The sequence below is a fragment of the Musca domestica genome, unplaced genomic scaffold (genome assembly GCF_030504385.1).
Source record: "Musca domestica strain aabys unplaced genomic scaffold, Musca_domestica.polishedcontigs.V.1.1 61, whole genome shotgun sequence".
NCBI classification, from domain to species: Eukaryota; Metazoa; Arthropoda; class Insecta; order Diptera; family Muscidae; genus Musca; species Musca domestica.
This window is the reverse complement of record NW_026712367.1, coordinates 2700459-2726629: the sequence shown is the minus strand read 5'-3', so window position 1 is coordinate 2726629 and position 26171 is coordinate 2700459. Positions and strand designations below refer to the sequence as shown.

At 32.4% G+C, this 26171-nt stretch overlaps 2 protein-coding genes across 3 annotated transcripts in view; one reads left to right on the top strand and one right to left on the bottom strand.

Annotated features, from left to right (window-relative positions):
- Positions 1-26171, bottom strand: part of LOC101893274 (venom dipeptidyl peptidase 4) — a 282967-nt gene that overhangs the window by 253491 nt on the left and 3305 nt on the right. The window lies entirely within an intron of this gene.
- On the top strand, positions 6648-7451 carry LOC131805821 (dynein axonemal assembly factor 6-like). Its single transcript, XM_059129500.1, has 2 exons — positions 6648-6839; positions 6900-7451. The coding sequence occupies exons 1-2, from the start codon at positions 6716-6718 to the stop codon at positions 7406-7408; spliced, it is 633 nt and encodes a 210-aa protein (XP_058985483.1). The 5' UTR covers positions 6648-6715; the 3' UTR covers positions 7409-7451.

The following is a 26171-nucleotide window of genomic DNA, read 5'->3' as shown; positions in this document are numbered from 1 at the left end:
GCACGGGCCAAGGGGTGGACAGTTGTGATAAAAACCACATTATGAGTCAATATAAGTAAACTATAAGGCTAAGGAACATACAATAATTTTTCAATTGGAAACTCCAAGGAGACCTGGAAAACTTCCGTGAGATCTCATTTTTATGTAGATAAGTTAGTGGAGATCTAAAATTTAATATAGCAAACTGAATGGAGACCATATTTTTCTGTGGAAAAATGAAGTGGATACAGTGTAGAATTAATATTCCTATAGAAAACTTAGTGTCGACTAAATATGCCTATAGAAAACTTAGTGAAGACCCAGTATTTCTACAGAATACTTAGTGGAGACTAACTATTTCTATAGAAAAGTTAATGGAGACTAAGTATTTCTATAGAAAAGTTTGTGGAGACTAAGTATTTCTATTGAAAACTTAAGGGAGACTAAGTATTCCTATTGAAAACTTAGTGGAGACTTAGTATATCTGTAGAAAACTTTGTGGAGACTAAGTATTTCTGCAGAAAACTTAGTGGAGACTTAGTATTTCTACAGTAAACTTTGTGGAGACTTAGTTTTTCTATAGAAAACTTAGTGGAGACTTAGTTTTTCAATAGAGAACTTGGTGGAGACTTAGTTTTTCCATAGAAAACTTTGTGGAGACTTAGTTTTTTCATAGAAAACTTAGTGGAGACTTAGTATTTATATAGAAAACTTAGTGGAGACTTAGTATTTCTATAGTTAACTTTGTGGAAACTAAGTGTTTTTATAGAAAACTTGGGGGAGACTTAGTATTTCTATAGTAAACTTTGTGGAGACCTAGTATTTCTATAGAAAACTTTGTGGAGACTAAGTATTTTTGTAAAAAACTTAGTAGAGACTTAGTATTTCTATAAAAAACTTAGTATTAATATAGAAAACTTAGTGGAGACTTAATATGCCTATAGAAAACTTAGTGGAGACTAAGTATTTCTATAGAAAACTTAGTGGAGACTAAGTATTTCTATAGAAAACTTAGTGGAGACTAAGTATTTCTACAGAAAACTTAGTGGAGACTAAGTATTTCTATAGAAAACTTAGTGGAGACTAAGTGTTTCTATAGAAAACTTAGTGGAGACTAAGTGTTTCTATAGAAAACTTTGTGGAGACTAAGTATTTCTATAGAAAACTTAGTGGAGACTGAGTATTTCTATAGAAAACATAGTGGAGACTAAGTATTTCTATAGAAAACTTAGTGCAGACTAAGTATTTCTATAGAAAACTTAGTGGAGACTAAGTATTTCTATAGAAAACTTAATGGAGACTATGTTTTTAAATAGAAAACTTAGTGCATACTAAGTTTTTCTATAGAAAACTTAGTGGAGACTAAGTTTTTCTATAGAAAACTTAGTGGAGACTAAGTATTTCTATAGAAAACTTAGTGGAGACTAAGTATTTCTATAGAAAACTTAGTGGAGACTAAGTATTTCTATAGAAAACTTAGTGGAGACTAAGTATTTCTATAGAAAACTTAGTGGAGACTAAGTATTTCTATAGAAAACTTAGTGGAGACTAAGTATTTCTGTAGGAAACTTAGTGGAGACTAAGTATTACTAGGGAAAATTTAGTGGAGACTAAGTTTCCCTATAGAAAACTTAGTGGAGACTAAGTTGTTCTATAGAAAACTTAGTGGAGACTAAGTATTTTTATAGGAAACTTAGTGGAGACTACGTTATTCTATAGAAAACTTAGTGGAGACTAAGCATTTCTTCAGAAAACTTAGTGGAGACTGAGCATTTCTATAGAAAACATAGTGGAGACTAAGCATTTCTATAGAAAACATAGTGGAGACAAATTTTTCTTATAGAAAACTTAGTGCCGACTAAATATGCCTATAGAATACTTAGTGGAGTCTAACTTTTTCTATAGAAAAGTTAGTGGAGACTAAGTATTTCTATAGAAAAGTTAGCAGAAACTAAGTATTTCTATAGAAAAGTTAGTGGAGACTAAGTATTTCTATAGAAAACTTAGTGGAGACTAAGTATTCCCATTGAAAACTTTGTGGAGACTAAGTATTTCTATAGAAAACTTAGTGGAGACTAAGTATTTCTATAGAAAACTTAGTGGAGACTAAGTATTTCTATAGAAAACTTAGTGGAGACTAAGTATTTCTATGGAAAACTTAGTGGAGACTAAGTATTTCTATAGAAAACTTAGTGGAGACTAAGTATTTCTATAGAAAACTTAGTGGAGACTAAGTATTTCTATAGAAAACTTAGTGGAGACTAAGTATTTCTATAGAAAACTTAGTGAAGACCAAGTATTTCTATAGAAAACTTAGTGGAGACTAAGTATTTCTATAGAAAACTTAGTGGAGACTAAGTATTTCTATAGAAAACTTAGTGGAGACTAAGTATTTCTATAGAAAACTTAGTGGAGACTAAGTATTTCTATAGAAAACTAAGTGGAGACTAAGTATTTCTATAGAAAACTTAGTGGAGACTAAGTATTTCTATAGAAAACTTAGTGGAGACTAAGTAGTTCTATAGAAAACTTAGTGGAGACTAAGTATTTCTATAGAAAACTTAGTGGAGACTAAGTATTTCTATAAAAAACTTAGGAGACTTAGTATTTCTATTGAAAACTTGGTGGAGACTAAGTATTTCTATAGAAAACTTAGTGGAGACTAAGTATTTCTATAGAAAACTTAGTGGAGACTAAGTATTTCTATAGAAAACTTGGTGGAGACTAAGTTTTTCTATAGAAAACTTGGTGGAGACTAAGTATTTTTATAGAAAACTTAGTGGAGACTAAGTATTTCTAACGAAACTTAGTGGAGACTAGTTTTCCTATAGAAAACTCAGTGTAGACTTAATATTCCTATAGAAAACTTAGTGAAGACTAAGTATTTCTATAGAAAACTTGGTGGAGACTAAGTATTTCTATAGAAAACTTGGTGGAGACTAAGTATTTCTATAGAAAACTTGGTGGAGACTAAGTTTTTTCTATAGAAAACTTTGTGGAGACTTAATTGTTCTACAGAAATTTTCCTTGTGGAGATTTAATTGTTCTATAACAATTTTCTTCCTACACAATGTTTTCCCCATTGAAATAGGAATGGATGATTATTAACCTTTTGAGACTCTTTTCCCCTCTCCCTTCTGTATCACTCTCCCTCTCTTCTTTTTAATAATATTTGTTTTAAATGCCCATTGCTTCTGTGAACCTTTAAACTTTAATGTAATCCTATTACACTTTATGTCCATGGACATGATGGTTATCTGCTTGACCCCTACCCCCTTTGATGTCATGTATCGTCCATGTGTAGAGATATGTTTCGACTTGTTATTGTTTTTTGTACAATTTCCGACATTTATATTTTAAAGCTATTTTCAGCTTTACACTTCTCTGTGGCTGTATTTCAAATAATTTTGTGTTCTACAACGATTTTGAAGTGTTGTGAAACAGGACGTGTCTTGAATAAGACACAACCGATGTGGTTGTTTTTGTTTTTTTGTTGATTTTCCCAGAAACATGCGGTTTTCCATTTTCTGTGGGGAGAGAAAAAAAAACAGAAAACCCACAGACAATCTCCAACTAAACAAATTTCAACAAATTCCTCTGTAGCAATCACATGTTGGTGTTGGTTTAGTGGCAGGGTGTTGGGTGGGGTGGTCAGTTTTTCTCCAACAAGAAAATATATTTTTTTGGAAACAAATTTGCGAAAATACAATTCGTAAAGTGTGAGCAAATATTAGAAACAATGTTGCAGTTGCCACAACAGAATGTGCAGGTTTCCAAGTTGCAGGACAACACGATACATCCTGGCGTGTGTTGTTGTCTGTTATGTCTTTGGGAAATAAGTAAGTAAATGTTATTAAGCCAGCCATATCGTGCAATACACGAATGGTCAATAAAATCCACAATAAAATTGTCTAACCAAGGATAACTGGAAAAAAAGAAAACCAACAACAATTTCACATGAAATTGACACCGACAATGGAGCAATGCAAAAGAAAAAGAAAAGAAAACAACAAATATTTGAGAAGTCTCAACACTGGAGGGGGGGAAACAAAACAAGGGAAGAGGCTTCCAATAACACCGCATGAGAGATGCCATTACAAAGGATAACTGCACATGGCAGACCACAATTGAATCCTTGTCCTTGTTGTAGTCCTAGTTGTAGTCGTTGATACTCGAGACAATGGTCCTTAAGACTGGACGAGCAATAACATTTATTTTTTAATATTTATTTAATTTTTATCGTATTCTCTTCGAAAGAGCGGGTAGGACATCCTACTTGAGGGTCGGTTGATTTGAAATATTGACTGCAAAGGCATAGGATTTTAAGCAAATGAGGCAACAACTCAAGGACAAAAGTCATTATTTCCCTTAGTCTACACAAAATTTAAATGGAACACTAGGTTTTGCACAAAATTTTCTAAAGGAGAACTTAGTCTCCACTAAGTTTTCTATGGAAAAACTTAGTCTCCACTAAGTTTTCTATGGAAAAACTTAGTCTCCACTAAGTTTTCTATGGAAAAACGTAGTCTCCACTAAGTTTTCTATAGAAAAACGTAGTCTAAACTAAGTTTTCTATAGAAATATTTAGTCTCCACTAAGTTTTCTATAGAAATACTTAGTCTCCACTAAGTTTTCTATAGAAATACTTAGTCTCCACTAAGTTTTCTATAGAAATACTTAGTCTCCACTAAGTTTTCTATAGAAATACTTAGTCTCCACTAAGTTTTCTATAGAAATACTTAGTCTCCACTAAGTTTTCTATAGAAATACTTAGTCTCCACTAAGTTTTCTATAGAAATACTTAGTCTCCACTAAGTTTTCTATAGAAATACTTAGTCTCCACTAAGTTTTCTATAGAAAAACGTACTCTCCACTAAGTTTTCTATAAAAATACTAAGTCTCCACTAAGTTTTCTATAAAAATACTAAGTCTCCACTAAGTTTTCTATAAAAATACTTAGTCTCCGCTAAGTTTTCTATAGAAATACTTAGTCTCCACTAAGTTTTCTATAGAAACACTTAGTTTCAACTAATTTTTCTATAAAAATACTTAGTCTCCGCTAATTTTTCTATAGAAATACTTAGTCTCCACTAAGTTTTCTATAGAAACACTTAGTTTCATCTAATTTTTCTATAGAAAAACTTAGTCTCCACTAAGTTTATTTAATTCTTATCGTATTCTCTTCGAAAGAGGAGATAGGACATCCTACTTAAGGGTCGGTTGATTTGCCATATTGACTGCAAAGGGATAGGATCTTAAGCAAATGAGGCAACAACTCAAGGACAAACATCATTATTTCCCTTTGTCTACACAAAATTTAAATGGAACACTAGGGTTTGCATAAAATTTTCTAAAGGAGAACTAAGTCTCCACTAAATTTTCTATAGAAATACTTAGTCTCCACTATGTTTTCTATTAAAATTCTTAGTCTCCACTAAGTTTTCTATAGAAAAACTTAGTCTCCACTAAGTTTTCTATAGAAATACTTAGTCTCCACTAAGTTTTCCATAGAAAAACGTAGTCTCCACTAAGTTTTCTATAGAAAAAACGTAGTCTCCACTAAGTTTTCTATAAAAATACTTAGTCTCCGCTAAGTTTTCTATAGAAATACTTAGTCTCCACTAAGTTTTCTATAGAAACACTTAGTTTCAACTAATTTTTCTATAGAAATACTTAGTCTCCACTAAGTTTTCTATAGAAACACTTAGTTTCATCTAATTTTTCTATAAAAAACTTAGTCTCCACTAAGTTTTCTATAGAAATACTTAGTCTCCACTAAGTTTTCAATAGAAATACTTAGTCTCCACTAAGTTTTCTATAGAAATACTTAGTCTCCACTAAGTTTTCTATAGAAATACTTAGTCCCCACTAAGTTTTCTATGGAAAACTTTGTCTCCATTAAGTTTTCTATGGAAATACTTAGTATTCACTAAGTTCCATATAGAAATACTTTGTCTCCACTAAGTTACGTATAGAAATACATAGTCTCCACTAAGTTTTCTATAGAAATACATAGTCTCCACTAAATTTTCTATAGAAATACATAGTCTCCACTAAATTTTCTATAGAAATACTTAGTCTCCACTAAGTTTTCTATAGAAATACTTAGTCTCCACTAGGTTTTCTGTAGAAATACTTAGTCTCCACTTAATTTTCTATAGAAATACTTAGTCTCCACTAAGTTTTCTATGGAAATACTTAGTCTCCACTAAGTTTTCTATGGAAATACTTAGTCTCCACTAAGTTTTCTATGGAAATACTTAGTCTCCACTAAGTTTTCTATTGAAATACCTAGTCTCCACTAAGTTTTCTATAGGAATACTTAGTCTCCACTAAGTTTTCTATGGAAATATTAAGTATCCACTGAGTTTTCTGTAGAAATAATAAGTCTCCACAAAATTTTCTATGGAAATACATAGTGCCTATTAAGTTTTCTCTTTCAAAACTTGCAAATTTTCTATAGAAAAATTATGAGAAAAATTTTAATTTTCTTAAAAGAATTCTCCCCATGTTTTAAAAACCCAAACAATTTTCTGTTGGTCCTTAAAGTACATTATATTTAAACTCCTTGATTTTTTGGTCTAATCTCCATGACAGTGTTACCCAAAATCAACAGTCGTTGCCATGGAATCCCTGGCAAACAAACTTCAAATATATTTTGAAAAAGCTTTGAATCAAAACATTCAAACGGAACTAAGCAGAGGAAATAAATATTTATAAATTTTCCCGGAAAATAATGTCCTTATTTGAAAACATAGAACATTTGAAATTGCTAAGGAATCTTCTGAATCCCGAGGACTCTAAGGATGATGGATCCGATTTGGAGGAGGAAGGTGAACCATTGATAAAGCAGAATTTGAGTAAGTTCTCAAATAGAAAAGGATATTGAAAATACTAACATAAGCAACACCCCATTTTAGATCCTGGAAATTTGGTCCCTCCACATGCCAACGCAGCTGGAGAGCAAACAAAAACTTTCAAATCCCCCTATGCTCCTTTGGAGGAGGATGACAAATTAAAGTCCAATTCCAAACAACCATCAACCATAGAGGAATGGCATGAACAACAGGAAAGGGAAGATGTTGATATCCTGGAGTCACGTAAATGTCCCGAATACAGAATGACCTATCGCCAAGCAGTGGGAACGGAAGACATCTATCTTGCAATGGGCAATCGCACCAATGCCTCGGCAAGCTGTGAAGATTTGGTTGTGGAAATTCTCCTACCCGGCGACTCAACACCTGCCGATAAAATGCAGCTATCAATAACCACCACCGAAGTGGATTTGGCAACACCAATTTATCGCCTAAAGTTGCCCCTGAGCCAGCCGGTGAATGTGGATCGCTGCCGTGCCAAATACGATAAGGATATGGAAAAACTTACGCTGACCCTGAGATTACAACGAGAATTGGATTTCGTAAACTTTTGAAGTGGCAATATATGTTTGGATGGATGTTTTTTCCGTTGGTCCTTTAAAATAAAAAAAAAAACAAAAAATGAGAATACTTTGCTAAAACACTAGTCCTTTAGGTTTTTCCATATCCTTTTGGTATCCTTCGAATGACCAGCTAGCCAGCCAGTTAGTCAACCACAATAATTTGACATAGTTTGTCTTTGAGGGGTTTATTAAAAAAATGCAAATGAAAAAAGTTCATCAAAGTTGTGGAGAGTTCACACCTGATTTTATGTTTGTCAGGTGGTAGGTGGGTGGGAGTTGATTACCGCAGAAACCTACATACACACAATTTTAGCCATCGTGGATGGTCAGGAGCCAAATGTAATAAATGGAAATTTATGCGCTCATTGATGGTATTTGGCTGTACTGAAACGGTGGATTTCTAATTAAGTTTGTGCCATGCAATAACCGCTATAGGAATGGAGACTTGCAGGACACAATCTAGTACTATACATACAAATAAAAATTGGAAAACGCTACTTTCCATAGAAAACTTAGTGGAAACAAGGTTTACCTATAGAAACCTTAGTGGAGACTAAGTTTTTCTATATGAAACTTGGTGGAGACTATGTTTTTCTATAGAAAACTTAGTGGAGACTAAGTATTTCTATAGAAAACTCAGTGGAGACTAAGTCTTTCTACAGAAAACTTAGCGGAGACAAAATATTTCTCTACAAAACTCAGTGGAGACCAAGTATATCTATAGAAAATTTAGTCGAGACTAAGTATTTTTATAGAAAACTAAGTGGAGACTAAGTATTTCTATAGAAAAATTAGTGGAGACTAAGTTTTAATATAAAAATTTAGTGGAGACTAAGTATTTCTATAGAAAACTTAGTGGAGACTAAGCGGTTCCATAGGAAACTGAGTGGAGACTAAGTATTTCTGTAGAAAACTTAGTGGAGACTAAGTATTTCTATAGAAAACTTAGTGGAGACTAAGTGTTTCTATAGAAATATTAGTGGAGACTAAGTGTTTCTATAGGAAACTTAGTGGAGACTAAGTTTTCCTATAAAAAACTTAGTGGAGACTAAGTTTTCCCATAGAAAACTTAGTGAAGACTAAGTATTTATATAGAAAACTTAGTAGAGACTATATATTTCTATAGAAAACTTAGTGTAGACTAAGTATATCTATTGAAAACATAGTGGAGACTAAGTATTTCCATAAAAACTTAGTGGAGACTAAGTATTTCCATAGAAAACTTAGTGGAGACTAAGTATTTCCATAGAAAACTTATTGGAGACTAAGTATTTCCATAGAAAACTTAGTGGAGACTAAGTATTTCCATAGAAAACTTAGTGGAGACCAAGTATTTCCATAGAAAACTAAGTGGAGACTAAGTATTTCAATAGAAAACTAAGTGGAACCTAAGTTTTTCTTTACAAAATTTTGTGGAGACTAAGTTTTTTTCTAGAAAACTAGTAGAGACTAAGTATTTGAATAGAAAACTTAGTGGAGACTAAGTATTTCTATGGAAAACTTGGGGGAGACTAAGTATTTCTATAGAAAACTCAGTGGAGACTAAGTATTTCTATAGAAAACTTTGTGGAGACTATGAATTTCTTTAGAAAACTTAGTGGAGACTAAACATTTCTAAAGTAAACTAAGTGGAGACTAAGTATTTCTGTAGAAAACATATTGGACATTTAACATTTCCATAGAAAACTTAGTGGAGACTAAGTCTTTCTATGGAAAACTTAGGGGAGACTAAGTATTTCTATAGAAAACTTAGTGGAGACTAAGTATTTCCATAGAAAACTTAGTGGAGACTATGTATTTCTATAGAAAACTTAGTGGAGACTATGTATTTCTATAGAAAACTTAGTGGAGACTATGTATTTCTATAGAAAACTTAGTGGAGACTATGTATTTCTATAGAAAACTTAGTGGAGACTATGTATTTCTATAGAAAACTTAGTGGAGACAAAGTATTTCTATAGAAAACTTAGTGGAGACTAAGTATTTCTATAGAGAACTTAGTGGAGTCTAAGTATTTCTATAGAAAACTTAGTAGAGACTAAATATTTACATAGAAGACTTAGTGGCTTTTTATAGAAAAGTTGGCGGACACATCATCCAAAGCATCATTTTTTTCAATTGCCTTGACCTCTCGTTGACCTCTATCGCTATTAATTTTCATTTATCTCCCATTTGAATTCAATTAAATTCATCCCATCTGACTTTTCATTTCGTTTTTGGCCAATAACTTTTTCCTATTTAGTCTTCCGGCTACAAAAAACCAACAACAACAACAATTTTACTAATTACTGCAGCAAAGTTTCTTTTTGTTGAATACAATTTTTCACATTAAATACAACAACGACAACAATAATTACAACAACTAAAAACAAGTTGGAATTTTGTTGTTGATAATTTATATAAGCAATTAACACTTTTTGGCGCTTTTAAGAAAAACTTGTTGGGAAGACTGAATGAGTGAGTGCCTGTAAATGAATGAGAGAGTCCTATGGCAACAGGACAGGGCATCAAAGTGAGGCGGGGAGGACTTTTGTGCTATTTAAAATATAATGGAAACTTTGACTAATGCGAAAGAAATGATGTCAAAAATTTTGTTGAAAAGAAAGAAAAGATGTTGGATGGAAATGACAGAAATTCCCCCTCCCTTCCTCTCTCGAAGAGGCCAAGGACAATGACAAAGTGCAGTTGTTTCGAAAGTTTAAACTTTTCCCATATGACCTATTATTTTGAAGCATCTTAAGGTTCCGGCATTGAATGAATGGCTATTTAAAAATTCAGCAGCCTTCTTTCCGCCTCCTTGCACTTGAAAATCTTTAAGGATGTTCTCCATCCCCCATCTTTCCATCTCTCTCTCTCCTACCACTCCATAAAAATCAAATTAATTACATTCTCTATTTCACTGCTAATGCCATTAAAGAAGTGTCATTTGTTACGATTACATTACTTGGCGTGGCATTAGAGACCACAACTACAAGGCCATAACCCCCACCCCAACCTCCATCTCCACCACAGGCAACAATCTTTCTCCCACCAATTCCCCAGGGCCACATTGTTATGGCTTAGAAAGTAAACCAAAATGACTGGTTGGCAGCCTGACTCCTTTAAATAAATGAAAGGATATCATGGCTGAATTATGGCTGGAGGGACATTGGAGTAGTTTAAATGTAGTTAGGAGTTAAACTAGGAGAGATACTTAAGTAGATGAAGGAGTTTTGAATGAATGCCTTGTGACCTTGACAGGAGTAATTTATTTTCAATTTCATTCAGCCGAAGAGTTGTAAGCAAATTAAAAGATTCGTGGTGAAAATAACAAGGGGTTTTAAAAGGGCACTCGGAAGACTAAAAGACGGGGAGACTATCTTTCTCCATAAACATCTTAGTGGAGACTAAGTTTATCCACAGAAAATTTAGTGTAGATTAAGTATTTCCAAATAAAACATAGTGGAGACTAAGTATTTCCATAGAAAACCTAGTGGAGACTGAGTATTTCCATAGAAAACTTAGAGGAGAATAAGTTTTTCAACAGAAAACTTAGTGGAGACTCAGTTTTCTTACAGAAAACCTAGTGGAGACTAAGTTTCTTACAGTAAACCTAGTGGAGACTAAGTCTTCTTACAGAAAACCTAGTGGAGACTAAGTTTTCCTGCAGAGAACTTATCTTTTTTTTTTAGAAAAATTGGTAGAGACTAAGTTTTTCTATAGAAAACTTAGTGGAAACTTAGTTTTCATATAGAAAACTTAGTGGAGACTTAGTTTTCATATAGAAAACTCAGTGGAGACTTAGTTTTCATATAGAAAACTTAGTGGAGACTTAGTTTTCACATAGAAAACTTAGTGGAGACTAAGTAGTTCCATAGAAAACCTAGTGGAGACTATGTATTTCCATAGAAAACTTAGTGGAGACTAAGTATTTCCATAGAAAACCTAGTGGAGACAAAGTATTTCCATAGAAAACTTAGTGGAGACTAAGAATTTCCACAAAAAACTTAGTGGAGACAAAGCATTTCCATAGAAAACTTAGTGGAGACTAAGTATTTCCATAGAAAACTTAGTGGAGAAAAAATATTCCTATAGAAAACTTTGTGGAGACTAAGTATTTCCATAGAAAACACTGTGGAGATTAGGTTTTCCCATAGAAAATTTAGTGGAGACTAAGTTTTTCTATAGAAAACTTAGTGGAGACTAAGTTTTTCTATAGAAACCTTAGTGGAGACTAAGTATTTCTGTAGAAAACTTAGTGGAGACTTAGTTTTCCTATAGAAAACTTAGCGGATACTTAGTTTTTCTATAGAAAACTTTGTGGAGACTAAGTTTTCCCATAGAAAATTTAGCAGAGACTAAGTGGAGACTTAGCGGAGACTAAGTTTTTCTATAGAAAACTTAGTGAAGGCTAATTATTTCCATAGAAAACATGGTGGAGATAAGTTTTCCCATAGAAAATTTAGTGGAGACTAAGTGGAGACTTAGCGCAGACTAAGTTTTCCTATAGAAAACTTAGTGGAGGCTAATTATTTCCATAGAAAACATGGTGGAGATAAGTTTTCCCATCTATCTATCTGTCTACTTTCTGCCTTTTGTCCAGTTAATGTTTATTTAATTTCTATATTTAACCACAAAAGTAAAATATTACTGCCGCACTTCCGAAGTGAAAGTGAAAATTGTAATAAATTATTGGCTGTGGAAAAGTTTTGCAGAAAAATATCCTGCATTAGCCACGGTCCAGGCTGGCAGAGAAGAAGTGACAAGGGGGTGTGGGGCCCAATGCTGTTGGTAGGAGGCGTTAAACGAAGTGCTAAATTTTCACTTCGAATGTGGAACAAAACTTTGTTGGTTAATAGTTTTTGTTGTTGTTGTTGCTTTTCTTCTGGGCCATTTGCTGCTGTTGTTGTTGTATTTTCTATAGAATTTTATGAAAACAACAAAAAAAAGCAGTTTGAATTATAAATGTTTAATGGTCAATGTTGAATGAAATGATTTTTGTTGAATAAGTACTTCTACAGAGGACAGCAGCAACATCAACAGCAATTGTGAGCCTTGAACAAGTCGAGTGTGGAAGTTTGTTGGTAGTGGGAGGAGGTGGGTGGACGTTGATTATGAATATCCTAGTTTATTTTTAGAAATTGAAAGTTCCCCAGGCCAATGGCAAGTTGAAGAATCAAAGGTTAAAGTTAAGTGTGAATTGAAGTTAAATAGTGGAATGAAGATGAAATGGTAAGTGGGTGAAGGTTTGTGAGGAATGACGAAAGTTAGAAAATATTTTTTAAGAAATCCTGTTGTGTGGCCTTTTAAAATATTCTCGAATTGAAAAATGGTTACAATCATTTACATTTTCCTTCTTGAAAACATACTTTTGAATCCTTAAACCAAAATGCAATAGAACTCCAAGTTTGTGTCTCTGATGATAAATTTTTGAAAATATTCTGAATTAGAGCCTTTCGAGTCCTTGAAAAAAATTCCTTAAACATTTAGGATTTTTGACTTTTGAATCTTTTAAAAAATTCTTTAAAAATCCACACGCATAAGTTTTGAGAGGAAGGCCGAAATTAGGATAAATATAAAATTATTTTTAAAATAAATCATTGACCCAATATTTGTAAGAAAATATTCATCGAAATATACTCCTGCATGGTCCTGTAAGATTTTTTTGACAATATTCTCAAATAAACACATTCAGCAGCTTTTGAGTCCTTGCAAGTATTCATGCGAGTCCTTCAATAAATATTCTTTAAAACTATTTATCTCTGGTGGCAATTCAAAAAATATGCTTTTAAAATCCATGTTCATGGCTCTGTAAATCCTTCAAAAAAATACTTGAAAAAAAAAAACTCATATAGAGCCTTCCGATTCTTAGAAAATAATTGCTTAAAAATCTCGTCATTTAAAAATCTTCTTTAAAATCCATTAAAAAAATCGATAATTTATGTTTGTGACCTCCTGAGTCCATTCAAAATTTTTCTTCAAAATTTCATTTTTATACCCTACACCACAAGATGGTCAGGGTATTATGTCTTCGTGCATTTGTTTGTAACAGGCAAAAGGAAACGAGATAGACCCATAGTTCCTTTTGATGATCTGCATATAATCCAGTCCGTCTGTCCGTCCGTCTGTCCATGTATTTTTGTGAACAAAATGCAGGTCGCATTTATTATCCGATTGAGATGAAATTTTCCAAACAACATTTGTTTGGCCCAAGGACGAACCCTATTGAAATTGGAGATAATCGGTAAAAAATTAGATATAGCTCCCATATATATCTTCGTCCGATTTGCCTTTTATTGTGCACCAAATGTGTAATATCAGCCCGAATAGTATGGAATTTTGCACATACAACCCAATTAAGCCTAAAAATAAGCATGCCAAATTTGATGGAAATCGCTTCAGATATAGCTATAGCTCCCATATATATTTTGTTCATCCGATTTGTTATTTTTGTCCTCCGCAGCCGTAATATGCACTCTGTAACAACAATATTTGGGGAAATATATCAAATGCAGCTCAGAAATACATTTGCTAAATTTTATCGAGATCGGTTCAGATTTGGATATAGCTACCATATATAACTTCGTCCGATTTACCGTTTATTGTGCACCAAGCGTCTAATATTTGCCCAAATGGGATGGAATTTGGCACATACGACCGATTTGAGTCTAGAAGGTAGTATGCAAAATTTGGTGAAAATCGGTTCAGATATAGCTATAGCTCCCATATATATTGTTCATCCGATCTGTTGTATTTGTTACCCACAGCCGTAATATGCACTCCGTAACAACGATATTCAGGGAAATATATCAAATACAGCTCAGAAATATCTTTGCCAAATTTTATCGAGATCGGTTCAGATTTGGATTTAGCTCCCATATATATATCTTTATCTGATTTAGAATTAATTTTGCACCAAATGGGTAATACAAGTCCGAATTTAAAAGATACAAATGCTTCGGCGTATTTGGTCCTTTAAATTTTAAATTATAATTATAATCATAGGGTGTATGATTGAATTCTCCCATAAAAACTTTTACTTGTTATGTGGAGCTCAACTAAATTAGCAAAGTGGTGTAGGGTATCATAAAATCGGCCCCGCCCGACTTTAGGACTTTCTTTACTGGTTGTATTTGTTTTTGAAAAAAAAAAATATTATTTAAGAACTCTCGTTTGTGGTCCTCTGAGTCCTTGAAGTTTTTTGAAAATTCTTCTTCGAAAAATAAATGTTGTGGCCTTCTGAGTGACAATAATCTAAAAAAAAATCACTGCTTGTTGCCTTCTGAGTCCTAAATAAACTATTTTATGAAAATCCTTCTAAGTCCTTAAAAAAATACACGTTTGTGGCCGCCTGAGTTCTCTTTAAAACATATTTTCAGAATTCCATTTCTGTGACCTTTTGGGTGCTCTAAAAAATATTCTTGTGAAGATAATCTACATTTGTTGTTTCCAGAGTCAAACAAAAAGATTTCTTCCAGAAGCCATATTTTTGACATGTTGGATCCTTGAAAAAATGCTTCCAAAATTAAAAACGCTCTCAAATAAACACATGATTTCAACTTTGGACTGCTTGCAATTCTACTTCCGAGTCTTTGCACAAATATTCTTTAAAAATATTTGTTTCTGACGATTCTTTAAAAATTATGTATTATTTTAAAATCCATGTTCATGGCTCTGCGAATCCTTTAAAATTTCCATTCTTAAAGGATCCTTCCGTGTCCTCAAAAATATACTCATCAGATTTCTATTTTTGTCACCTTTTGGATGCTTTAAAAAATATTCTCCAAAAATCCATATTTAAAAATCCTCGATAATCAAAGTTTGTTGTCTCCTGAATTTTCTTCTAGAAGCCATTTGTGACATTTTGGATCCTTGAAAAAAATTCTCCCAAAATCCACGTTTGTGACCTTTAATGTCCTTTAGAAATTAGGCTTTCAAAATCCATTTGGGAATGCTTGAGAAATGTTTAACAAAAATCAATTTTTGTGATATTCTGAGTCCCATTAACAAAAAATCTTCCAAAATCCTGATATCTTTTTCTTCAAGGACTCTGGAAAAATATTCCTTAAAACCTCACAGTTTTGACCTTCTGAGACCTCGATAATCACCGTCTGTGGCCCATTGAATCCTCCAAAAATGGTATTCCAAATTTAAATTTTGGGACTTTTTGGATCCTTAAAAATATATTTTTAAAAATCAATAAAAAGTGACACCTGAGTTCTTGAAAATAATGGTCTTTCAAAATACCTGCTTGTGCCATTCAAAGACCTTCAGAAAATTGGTTTAAAAATCAATGATTTTTCGTTCTGATTCCTTCTTTACACGTTCTTTTTTTTTTTTGCTCTGTTCAACCTTCAGAAAATTCATATATGTGGCCTACTGTGTCCTTCAGAAATTTGTTTTAAAAGTCCAGGATAGTAATCTTTAGGGACATTTTAAAGATTTTCCATTAAAAAGGCCTTTTGAGTCCATCAAAAAAACTGTTTTCGCCTCTTGAATCCTTGATAAATTCAAAGATCTTCACTTGTTCCGTTGGGAGTCCTTGAGAAAAATGTCTTTATGTCCTCCTTCAGAAAAATCGTTTTATAAATTTGGTTGTCTTCTGAGCTCCTTCTCCTTAAGAATCCATGTTAGTGGCCTTGTGAGCCATTGAGAAAAATTTCTTTAAAACCTATCTTCGTCGCCCTCAAAGTCCTTCAGATATTTCTTTTTTAAATTCCTTTTTTGGCCCTTGAGTCCTTACAAAACTATTCTTTAAAAATCCACATTTGTGTCCATCTGAGTCCTTCAGATATTTTTCTCTTAAAAATCCACGTTTGTAAACTTCTAGGTCCTTGAAAAATCTTCCTTAAAAACTACATGTTTTGTGATCTCCGGAGTCCTTGCAACAATTTTCTTCAAAAATCCACGTTTTTAACCTTCTATGTCCTTCAGAAAATTTTCTTTAACAATCCGTGTTTATGCCATTCTGAGTCCTTAAGAAAAATTTCCTTAAAAATTCACGTTTATGACCTTCTGAGTCCTTGAGGAAACATTCTCTTAAACCCACGTTTGTGACTTTTAGAGCCTTTCTGAAATATATCTATAAAAACCACACATTTGTGGCCTTTTGGGTCGTTGAGAAAACTTCTTTTAAAAATTCTGAATTCTTGAGAAAATTGCCTTTAAAAATCCAAGTTTTTGACCTTCTGATTTCTTAGGAAATTTTTCTTCAAAAATCCACGTTTGTGACCTACCGTCCCCTTGAGAAAATTTTCTTTGAAAATCCATGATTGTGAAAAAATTTTCTTCAAAAATCTACCTTTGTGACCTACCGTCCCCTTGAGAAAATTTTCTTTGCAAATCCACGATTGTGAAAAAATTTTCTTCAAAAATCCACGTTTGTGTTCTTCTGAGTCCTTCGGAAATTTTTCTTCAAAAACCACGGTTATGTTCTTCTGAGTCCTTTGAAAAATTTCTTCAAAAATCCACAATCCGTGCTTTTAAGAGAATTTTTTTGTGCGCTTGTGGTCTTCTGAGCCCTGGAGAAATTTTTCTTTGAAAATCCACGCTTGTGGTCTTGTGAGTCCTGGAGAAAATTTTCTTTAAAAATCGACGTTTGTGGCCTTCTAAATCCTTGACGAAAATTCTTTTAAAAATCCACGATTGTGACCTTCTGAATCCCTAAGAAAATTGTCTTCAAAATCCACAGTTGTAGTCTTCTGAGTCCTGGAGAAATTTGTCTTTAAAAATCGACGTTTGTGGCCTTCTTGAGAAAATTGCCTTTAAAAATCCAATTTTTTTGGCCTTCTGATTCCTTAGGAAAATTTTCTTCAAAAATCCACGTTTGTGACCTACCGTCCACACTTGTGAAACATTTTCTTCAAAAATCCACGTTTGTGTTCTTCTGAGTCCTTTGGAATTTTTTCTTCAAAAACGGTTGTGGCCTTCCGTGCTTTTGATAGAATTTTCTTTGAAAATCCACGCTTGTGGTCTTGTGAGCCCTGGAGAAAATTTTCTTTGAAAATCCACGCTTGTGGTCTTCTAAGCCCTGGAGAAAATTTTCTTTGAAAATCCACGCTTGTGGTCTTCTTAGCCCTGGAGAAAATTTTCTTTGAAATCCACGCTTGTGGTCTTGTGAGCCCTGGAGAAAATTTTCTTTAAAAATCGACGTTTGTGGCTTTCCGTGCTTTTGATAGAATTTTCTTTGAAAATCCACGCTTGTGATCTTGTGAGCCCTGGAGAATTTTTTTTTTTAAATCGACGTTTGTGGCATTCTGAATTTTTTGGCCTTTTGAGTCCTTGAGGAATTTTTTTTTTCCAAAAATCCATGTCTTTTCAAAAATCCAAGTTTGTAGCCTCCTGAGTCTTTTGGAAATATTTCTTCAAAAATCCACAGTTGTGGTCTTCTGAGTCCTTGAGAAGATTGTCTTTAAAAATCGACGTTTGTGATCTTCTGAGTCCTTGAGAAATTGTCTTTAAAAATCCACGTTTATGACCTTCTGAGTCCTTGAGAAAATAGTCTTTAAAAATCCACGTTTATGACCTTCTGAGTCCTTGAGAAAATTGTTTTTAAAAATCCACGATTTTTGGCCTTCAGAATCCTTGAGAAATTTGTCTTTAAAAATCCAAGTTTTTGGCCTTTTGAGTCCTTGAGGAAGTTTTTTCCAAACACCCAGTCTTTAAAAATCCACGTTTATGACCTTCTGAGTCCTTGAGAAAATTATCTTTAAAAATTCAAATTTTTGGTCTTTTGAGTCCTTGAGGAATTTTTTTTCCAAAAATTCATGTTTTTTTTTCAAAAATCCACGTTTGTAGCCTCCTGAGTCTTTTGGAAATTTTTCTTCAAAAATCCACAGTTGTGGTCTTCTGAGTCCTTGAGAAGATTTTCTTTGAAAATCCTCGCTTGTGGTCTTCTGAGTCCTGGAGAAATTTGTCTTAAAAAATTGGCGTTTGTGACCTTCTGAGTCCTTTGGAAATTTTTCTTCAAAAATCCACAGTTGTGGTCTTCTGAGTCCTTGAGAAAATTTTCTTTGAAAATCCACGCTTGTGGTCTTCAGAGTCCTGGAGAAGTTTGTCTTAAAAAATCGGCGTTTGTGACCTTCTGAGTCCTGGAGAAAATTGTCTTTAAAAATCCGCGTTTATGACCTTCTGAGTCCTTAAGAAAATTGTCTTTAAAAGTCCACGTTTATGACCTTCAGAATTCTTGTCGTCTTTAAAATCAAAGTTTTTGGCCTTGTGAGTCCTTGAGGAATTTTTCTCCAAAAATCCACGTTTTTTTTTTTTGCCTTATGAGTCCGTGAGCAATTTCTTCCAAGATTCCACGTTTTTTTTCCTTGAAAAAAAAAAATATTTTAAAATCCACGTTTTTTTGTCTTATGAGTCCTTGAGATTTTTTTTAATCCACGTTTGCGGCCCTCTAAATTGTTCAGAAAATCTTGTTCAAAAATCGACGTTTGTTGCCTTCTGAATCCCTTAGAATTTTTTCATTAAAAATCCAAATTTGTCCCGTTGTGAGTCCTAGAGAATTATTCCCACGTTTAAGAGCTTCTGAGTCACTAAAATATTTTTTTAAAAAATAATCATTTGCTACTCCTCGAAATAATCCTTGATTCTTTTTCAATAATCCACATTTGCAGACATAACCCCTTAAAAAATCCTGGTTTTTGCCCTGAGTCCTTGGAAAATATTGTTCCAAATTACCATTCAGCGACTTTCTGGCTTCTTCAGAAAATATTATATAAAAATCCTTGAAAACTATATTTTTAAAAATATAAGATAATATTCGGCCAAAATCCATTTTCGTGACCTTTTAAATCCTTGAAAAATTATTCTTCAAGATTCCAAGCTTGTACCCTCCATTGCCCTTCTGTTCGCAGCAAAATCCCATTGTTTTTCGAACCTCACATTAATTTAAACAATTTATATTAATTTATGTATGGCCGCAACAATTTAGGGGTTTTTTCACTCGCTCGCAACTCCACATCACTCCAAACCACGGGGCAAACAAAAAAAATCAAAATTACTGAACATGGTCCAGAAAAACGCAATTGCTAAATCATCATAAAGTTCTGGTGCGTGTGTGTTTGTATATGTGTGAGTGTGAGCAATTTTTTTTATTCAAAACAATTTCGATTCATGACGGTCATTAAAATTGCACGCCCTCACTTGGGTGAGCAACTAACCAACTGACTGGCCAATTGGGTAGTAGACTAACTGTTACTGACATTTAGTCTACCCCCCCTATAGCCCCCCACACTGAACCAGAAAACTAATGGATATTTCATTGGCATAAATTACGCATAAAATTGGAACGAAAAATTCGCACCAGCACGCACCAAAAAATCTCTCTGTGGCACGTATGCAAAATATTTATGATTTGTAATGAAGAAACTGGGGGAAGAGCGAAGGGAACTGGAGCCAGCATTAAAAAGGGATAGTGAAAATGAGGACCAGCAGTCCTCGAAACAATATATTTTTTTAAAGAATATTTGTCAAGGACCAGCAGTCCTTGAAACGTGGATTTTTTAAAGAATATTTTTCAAGGACCAGCAGTCCTTGAAACGTTGATTTTTTAAAGAATATTTGTCAAGGACCAGCAGTCCTTGAAACGTGAATTTTTTAAAAAATATTTTTTCTAGGACCAACAGTCCTTCAAACGTGGATTTTTTAAAGAATATTTTTCAAGGACCAGTCCTTGAAACGTGGATTTCTTAAAGAATATTTTTCAAGGACCAACAGTCCTTCAAACGTGGATTTTTAAAGAATATTTTTCAAGGACCAACAGTCCTTCAAACGTGGATTTTTTAAAGAATATTTTTCAAAGACCAACTGTCCTTCAAACGTGGATTTTTTAAAGAATGTTTTTCAAGGACCAGCAGTCCTTCAAACGTGGATTTTTTAAAAAATATTTTTCAAGGACCTACAGTCCTTGAAACGTGGATTTTTTAAAGAATATTTTTCAAGGACCAGCAGTCCTTGAAACGTGGATTTTTTAAAGAATATTTTTCAACGACCAACAGTCCTTGAAACGTGGATTTTTTAAAGAATATTTTTCAACGACCAACAGTCCTTGAAACGTGGATTTTTTAAAGAATATTTTTCAAGGACCAGCAGTCCTTGAAACGTGGATTTTTTAAAGAATATTTTTCAAGGACCAACAGTCCTTCAAACGTGTATTTTTTATAGAATATTTTTCAAGGACCAGCAGTCCTTCAAACGTGGATTTTTTAAAGAATATTTTTCAAGGACCAGTGGTCCTTCAAACGTGGATTTTTTAAAGAATATTTTTCAAGGACCAACAGTCCTTGAAACGTGGATTTTTTAAAGAATATTTTTCAAGGACCAGCAGTCTTTGAAACGCGGATTTTTTAAAGAATATTTTTCAAGGACCAACAGTCCTTCGAACGTGTATTTTTTAAAGAATATTTTTCAAGGACCAACAGTCCTTCAAACGTGGATTTTTTAAAGAATATTTTTCAAGGACCAACAGTCCTTGAAACGTGGATTTTTTAAAGAATATTTTTCAACGACCAGCAGAAGGACATAAACGTGAATTTTTTAAAGAATATTTTTCAAGGACCAACAGTCCTTCAAACGAGGATTTTTTAAAGAATATTTTTCAAGGACCAATAGTCCTTCAAACGTGGATTTTTTAAAGAATATTTTTCAAGGACCAACAGTCCTTCAAACTTGGATTTTTTAAAGAATATTTTTCAAGGACCAACAATCCTTGAAACGTGGAATTTTTAAAAAATATTTTTCAAGGACCAACAGTCCTTCAAACGTGGATTTTTTAAAGAATATTTTTCAAGGACCAGCAGTCCTTGAAACGTGGATTTTTTAAAGAATATTTTTCAAGGACCAGCAGTCCTTGAAACGTGGATTTTTTAAAGAATATTTTTCAACGACCAACAGTCCTTGAAACGTGGATTTTTTAAAGAATATTTTTCAACGACCAACAGTCCTTGAAACGTGGATTTTTTAAAGAATATTTTTCAACGACCAACAGTCCTTGAAACGTGGATTTTTTAAAGAATATTTTTCAACGACCAACAGTCCTTGAAACGTGGATTTTTTAAAGAATATTTTTCAACGACCAACAGTCCTTGAAACGTGGATTTTTTAAAGAATATTTTTCAACGACCAACAGTCCTTGAAACGTGGATTTTTTAAAGAATATTTTTCAACGACCAACAGTCCTTGAAACGTGGATTTTTTAAAGAATATTTTTCAATGACTCACAAACGTGAATTTTTAAATAATATTTTTCAATGACTCACAAACGTGAATTTTTTAAAGAATATTTTTCAGGGCCCCTAAAACTTATTTCTGAAGGACTACTAAGTCCACTTGTTTAAGAAAAATTTTGTAAGGACTTATCCTTTATATTTTCCATCATATCCTTAAGGTTTCTACCTTTAAAAATTCCCAATATTTTTTATTTTATTTTTCCATTTCCATTTTGCCTCCAATTATGATCACGTAACGGATTATGTGAAAACTTTTTTCTTCTTCGCAATCCTCCACCTCAATTTTCAAAATCTAGTTAGCAAAAGTTCCACAATGCCGCGTATCTTTTTGTTTTCCATATACGTGCTAAACTATTAAATTCAGGACTTTTTGTTACCATTCCATTTGGGTATTTAGAGGCCAACTACTGCGTTGCCATACACAGGATGCAAATAAGTTGTCCTTTTTGTAGTTTCTTCTTTTGCAATGGAAAACATGTCGCATAAGTTTATGATATTTGCGACAAATACAAAATACCAATGCCTGGATATTTGCAGTAGCTTGGGCAAGGGATTGCAAGGTTAACAAACAGGCAATAAGAGGGATTCGAGAGATTGGAGGTTTATCCTTTTGTTTTGAGATTTTTATTAGGCTTGTGATTTTGTTGTTAATATGTTATTGTTGTCTTAGTTGGAAAAAAAAATATTTTCGAAGAGGAAATTATTGGGGAGCTAAGAAAATTTTCTTAAGGTTTAACATCTTGTGGCCTTGAGCGAGCCTAGAAAATTATCTTTAAAAAATCCACGTTTGAGTCGTTACAGTTTTTAACCTTCAGACACTTTGAAAATTTATTTTAAAAAATCCTCGTTTATAGTAATTTGAGATCTTGATTTTTTGTCCTTAAAAATCAAAATTTGTATCTTTGCCAGTTCTTTAAAAATATTCCTTAAAAATTAGGTCTAAGTCCTTAAAAATTTTCCTTTCCAAAATTCCATTTTGGTAGGACAAATATTTCAAAGGTATGTATTGTATGGTTTCTCTTGATTTTTTTAAGGATTTTTCGGCAAGGATATTTTTCTAGGACTAAAGAGGGCTCATATATGGATTTATTTTAGATAAAAATTGAAGGACTCAAAATGAAAGGATTTATGAAATTTAAAAGAAAAAAATGCCTGAGACTCAGATACAGATTTGAAGAGTAAAAAATTATTTGTAGTACAAATCGAATTTAAAATAATATTTAAAAAAGCCTTCCAAATTCTTATCAATTTTTTTTATAAAAAATCGTTTTTGGTCCTTGAAAAAACACTTAAATCCATAAAAAACACGTTTGTGGCATTCTGAGTCCTTGATCAAATATTCCTTAAAATTCCACGCTGGAGGACTTCTGAGTCTTTAATAAAACTTTCTTTAAAAATCCTTCTGAGTGCTGAAAAAAAAAAACATTTGAAAAACATTTGAAAAAACATCTGAATCCTCGCAAAAACATTCTTTAAAAAAAATTGAAGTTTGTAGCCATATGAGCCCTTGAAAAAATTTGTTTTAATAATACACGTTTTGTAACTTCTTGAGTCCTTGAAAAAAATCTTTAAAAAATCCTCCTCTTTTGCATTCTGGGTCCTTAAAAAAAGTACTCTTTCAAAATCTTCCTGAGACTTTAAAAAAATGTTTTATTTTGTTTGGGAACTTTTAAGTCCTTGAAAAAAATATTTTACAAAAATTACGTTTAGGACCATTAAAGTCCTTGCAAAAATAGTCTTTAAAAAATCCACGTTTGTGGTCATCTGAGTCGTTAAAAAAATATTCTTTAAAATATCCATGATTGTGGCCTACTGAGTTCTTAAAAAAAATCCACTTCTTTGGCATTCAGAGTCCTTGAAAAAATATTCTTTAAAACATCCAAGTTTGTGCCATCGGAGTCCTTAAAAAAAATTGTTCAAAAATGCAGATTTGTACCCTTCTGAGTCCGTGAAAAGCTTTAAAATATTCTTTAAAAATCTTTCTGAGTCCTTAAAAAAATTCTCTAATAATCTCCCTGAGTCTTTGAAAAAAAGTTTTTAAATCTGATTCTGTGATGTTCTTAGTCTTTAAATATTTAAAAAATCACGTTTGGGACTTATTAAGTCCTACAAAAAATAATCTCTAAAAAATCCAAGTTTGTGTCAATCTGAGTCCTTGAAAAAAATCTTCAAAAAATGCAGATTTGTAACCTTTTGAGTCCGTGAAAAGCTATGATTTAAAAATCCTCCCGAGTCCTTAAAAATATTCTTTAAAAATCCTTCTGATTCCTTAAAATATTTTCTAAAATAATCTTCCTGAGTCGCTGAAAAAAAGTTTTTAAATCTGATTTTGTGATGTTCTGAGTCTTTAAAAATATTTAAAAAAATCGCGTTTGGGACCTATGAAGTCCTACAAAAAATATTCTTTAGAAAATCCAGGTTTGTGGCCAACTGAGTCCTTGAAAAAAAAAATCTTTAAAAAATACACGTCTGTGGCCTTCCCAGTTTCCAAAAAAATCTTAAAAAAATCATTCTGAATCCTAGAAAAAATATTCTTTGAAAATCCTTTAAAAGTCCTTAAAAAATATTCTTTAAAAATCTTTCTAAATCTTTGAAAAAAAAAATGTTTTTATATCAGATTTTGGGATTTTCTAAGCCTATGAAAAAATCCTTAAAAAACACGTTTTGGACTTTTTAAGTCTTTAAAATCCCATCTGAGTCATTGAAAAAATATCCGTAAGAAAAATCCACGTATGCGGCCATCTGAGACCTTGAAAAACAAATATTCTTCAAAAAATCCAAGATTTTGGCCATGTGAGTCCTTGAAAAAAATATCCTGAAAAACATTCTTTAAAAATCCAAATTTTTGGTCTTATGAGTCTTTGAAACATATTTTTTAAAAAATCCACGTTTGTGACCCTCTGAGTCTTTAAAAATCCTTCTAAGTCCTTAAAAAATATTCTCTAATAATCTTCCTGAGTCCCTGAAATAAAGTTTTTAAAACTGATTTTGTGATGTTCTGAGTCTTTAAATATTTAAAAAAAATCACGTTTGGGACCTATTAAATGCTACAAAAAATATTCCTTAAAAAATCCAGGTTTTTGGCCAACTAAGTCCTTAAAAAAAATTCTTTAAAAATACAAGCCTGAGGCCTTCTCAGTTTCCAAAAAAAAATCTTCCAAAATAATTCAAATCATTGACATTCTGAATCCTAGAAAAAATATTCTTTGAAAATCCTTTGAAAGTCCTTAAAAAATATTCTTTAAATATCTTTCAAAAAATATGTTTTTATTTCTGATTTTGTGATTTTCTAAATCTTTGAAAAAATACTTTAAAAACACGTTTGGGACTTTTAAAGTCCTTGAAAAAATATTCTCTTAAAATCCATCTGAGTCCTTGAAAAAATATTCTTAAAAATCCAAGTTTGCGGCCATCTGAGACCTTGAAAAACAAATATTTTTCAAAAAATCCAAGTTTTTGGCCATGTGAGTCCTTGAAAAAAATATCCTGAAAAGTATTCTTTAAAAAATCCACGTTTGTGGCCTTCTGAATCCTTAAAAAATATCATTAAGAAAATACATTTTTATTTAAATCTGATTTTGTGATGTTCTGAGTCTTTAAATATTTAAAAAAATCACGTTTGGGACTTATTAAGTCCTTGAAAAAAAAATTATTAAAAATACACGTCTGTGGCCTTCTCAGTTTCCAAAAAAATCTTAAATTCACAACCTTGGCATTCTGAATCCTAGAAAAAATAAAAAAAATCCACGTTTTTTGACCTTCTAAGTCTTTAAAAATCCTTCTGAGTCCTTAAAACATATTCTCTAATAATCTTCCTGAGTCCCTGAAAAAAAAGTTTTTAAATCTTATTTTGTGATGTTCTGAGTCTTTAAATATTTACAAAAAATCACGTTGGGGACCTATTAAGTCCTACAAAAAATATTCTTTAAAAAATCCAGGTTTGTGGCCAATTAAGTCCTTGAAGAAAATTCTTTAAAAATACACGTCTGTCCAAAAGAAATCTTAAAAAATTCACTACCTTGGCATTCTGAATCCTAGAGAAAATATTCTTTGAAAATCCTTTGAAAGTCCTTAAAAAATCTGTCTAAATCTGTCTTTGAAAAAAAATGTTTTCATATCAGATTTTGTGATTTTCTAAGCCTATGAAAAAATCCTTAAAAAACACGTTTTGGATTTTTTAAGTCTTTACAATCCCATCTGAGTCATTGAAAAAATATCCGTAAGAAAAATCGACGTATGCGGCCATCTGAGACCTTGAAAAACAAATATTCTTTAAAAATCCAAGATTTTGGCCATGTGAGTCCTTGAAAAAAATATCCTGAAAAATATTTTTTAAAAATCCAAATTTGTGGTCTTATGATACTTTGAATAAATATTCCTTAAAAAATCCACGTTTTTGGCCTTCTAAGTGTCCTTGAAATTTGTTCTTTAAGTTTGTGACCATTTGAGTCCTTGAAAAAAAATCTTTAAAAAATCAAGTTTATGATTATTTGAGTTTAAGTCGTTGAAAAAAAATATTCTTAAAAAAATCCACGTTTGCGGCC

Coding starts and splice junctions, on each gene's coding strand:
- LOC131805821 (XM_059129500.1), top strand. CDS start 6,716: ATGTCCTTATTTGAAAACATAGAACATTTGAAATTGCTAAGGAATCTT. Junction 6,840..6,899: donor ATTGATAAAGCAGAATTTGA/GTAAGTTCTCAA, acceptor ACCCCATTTTAG/ATCCTGGAAATTTGGTCCCT.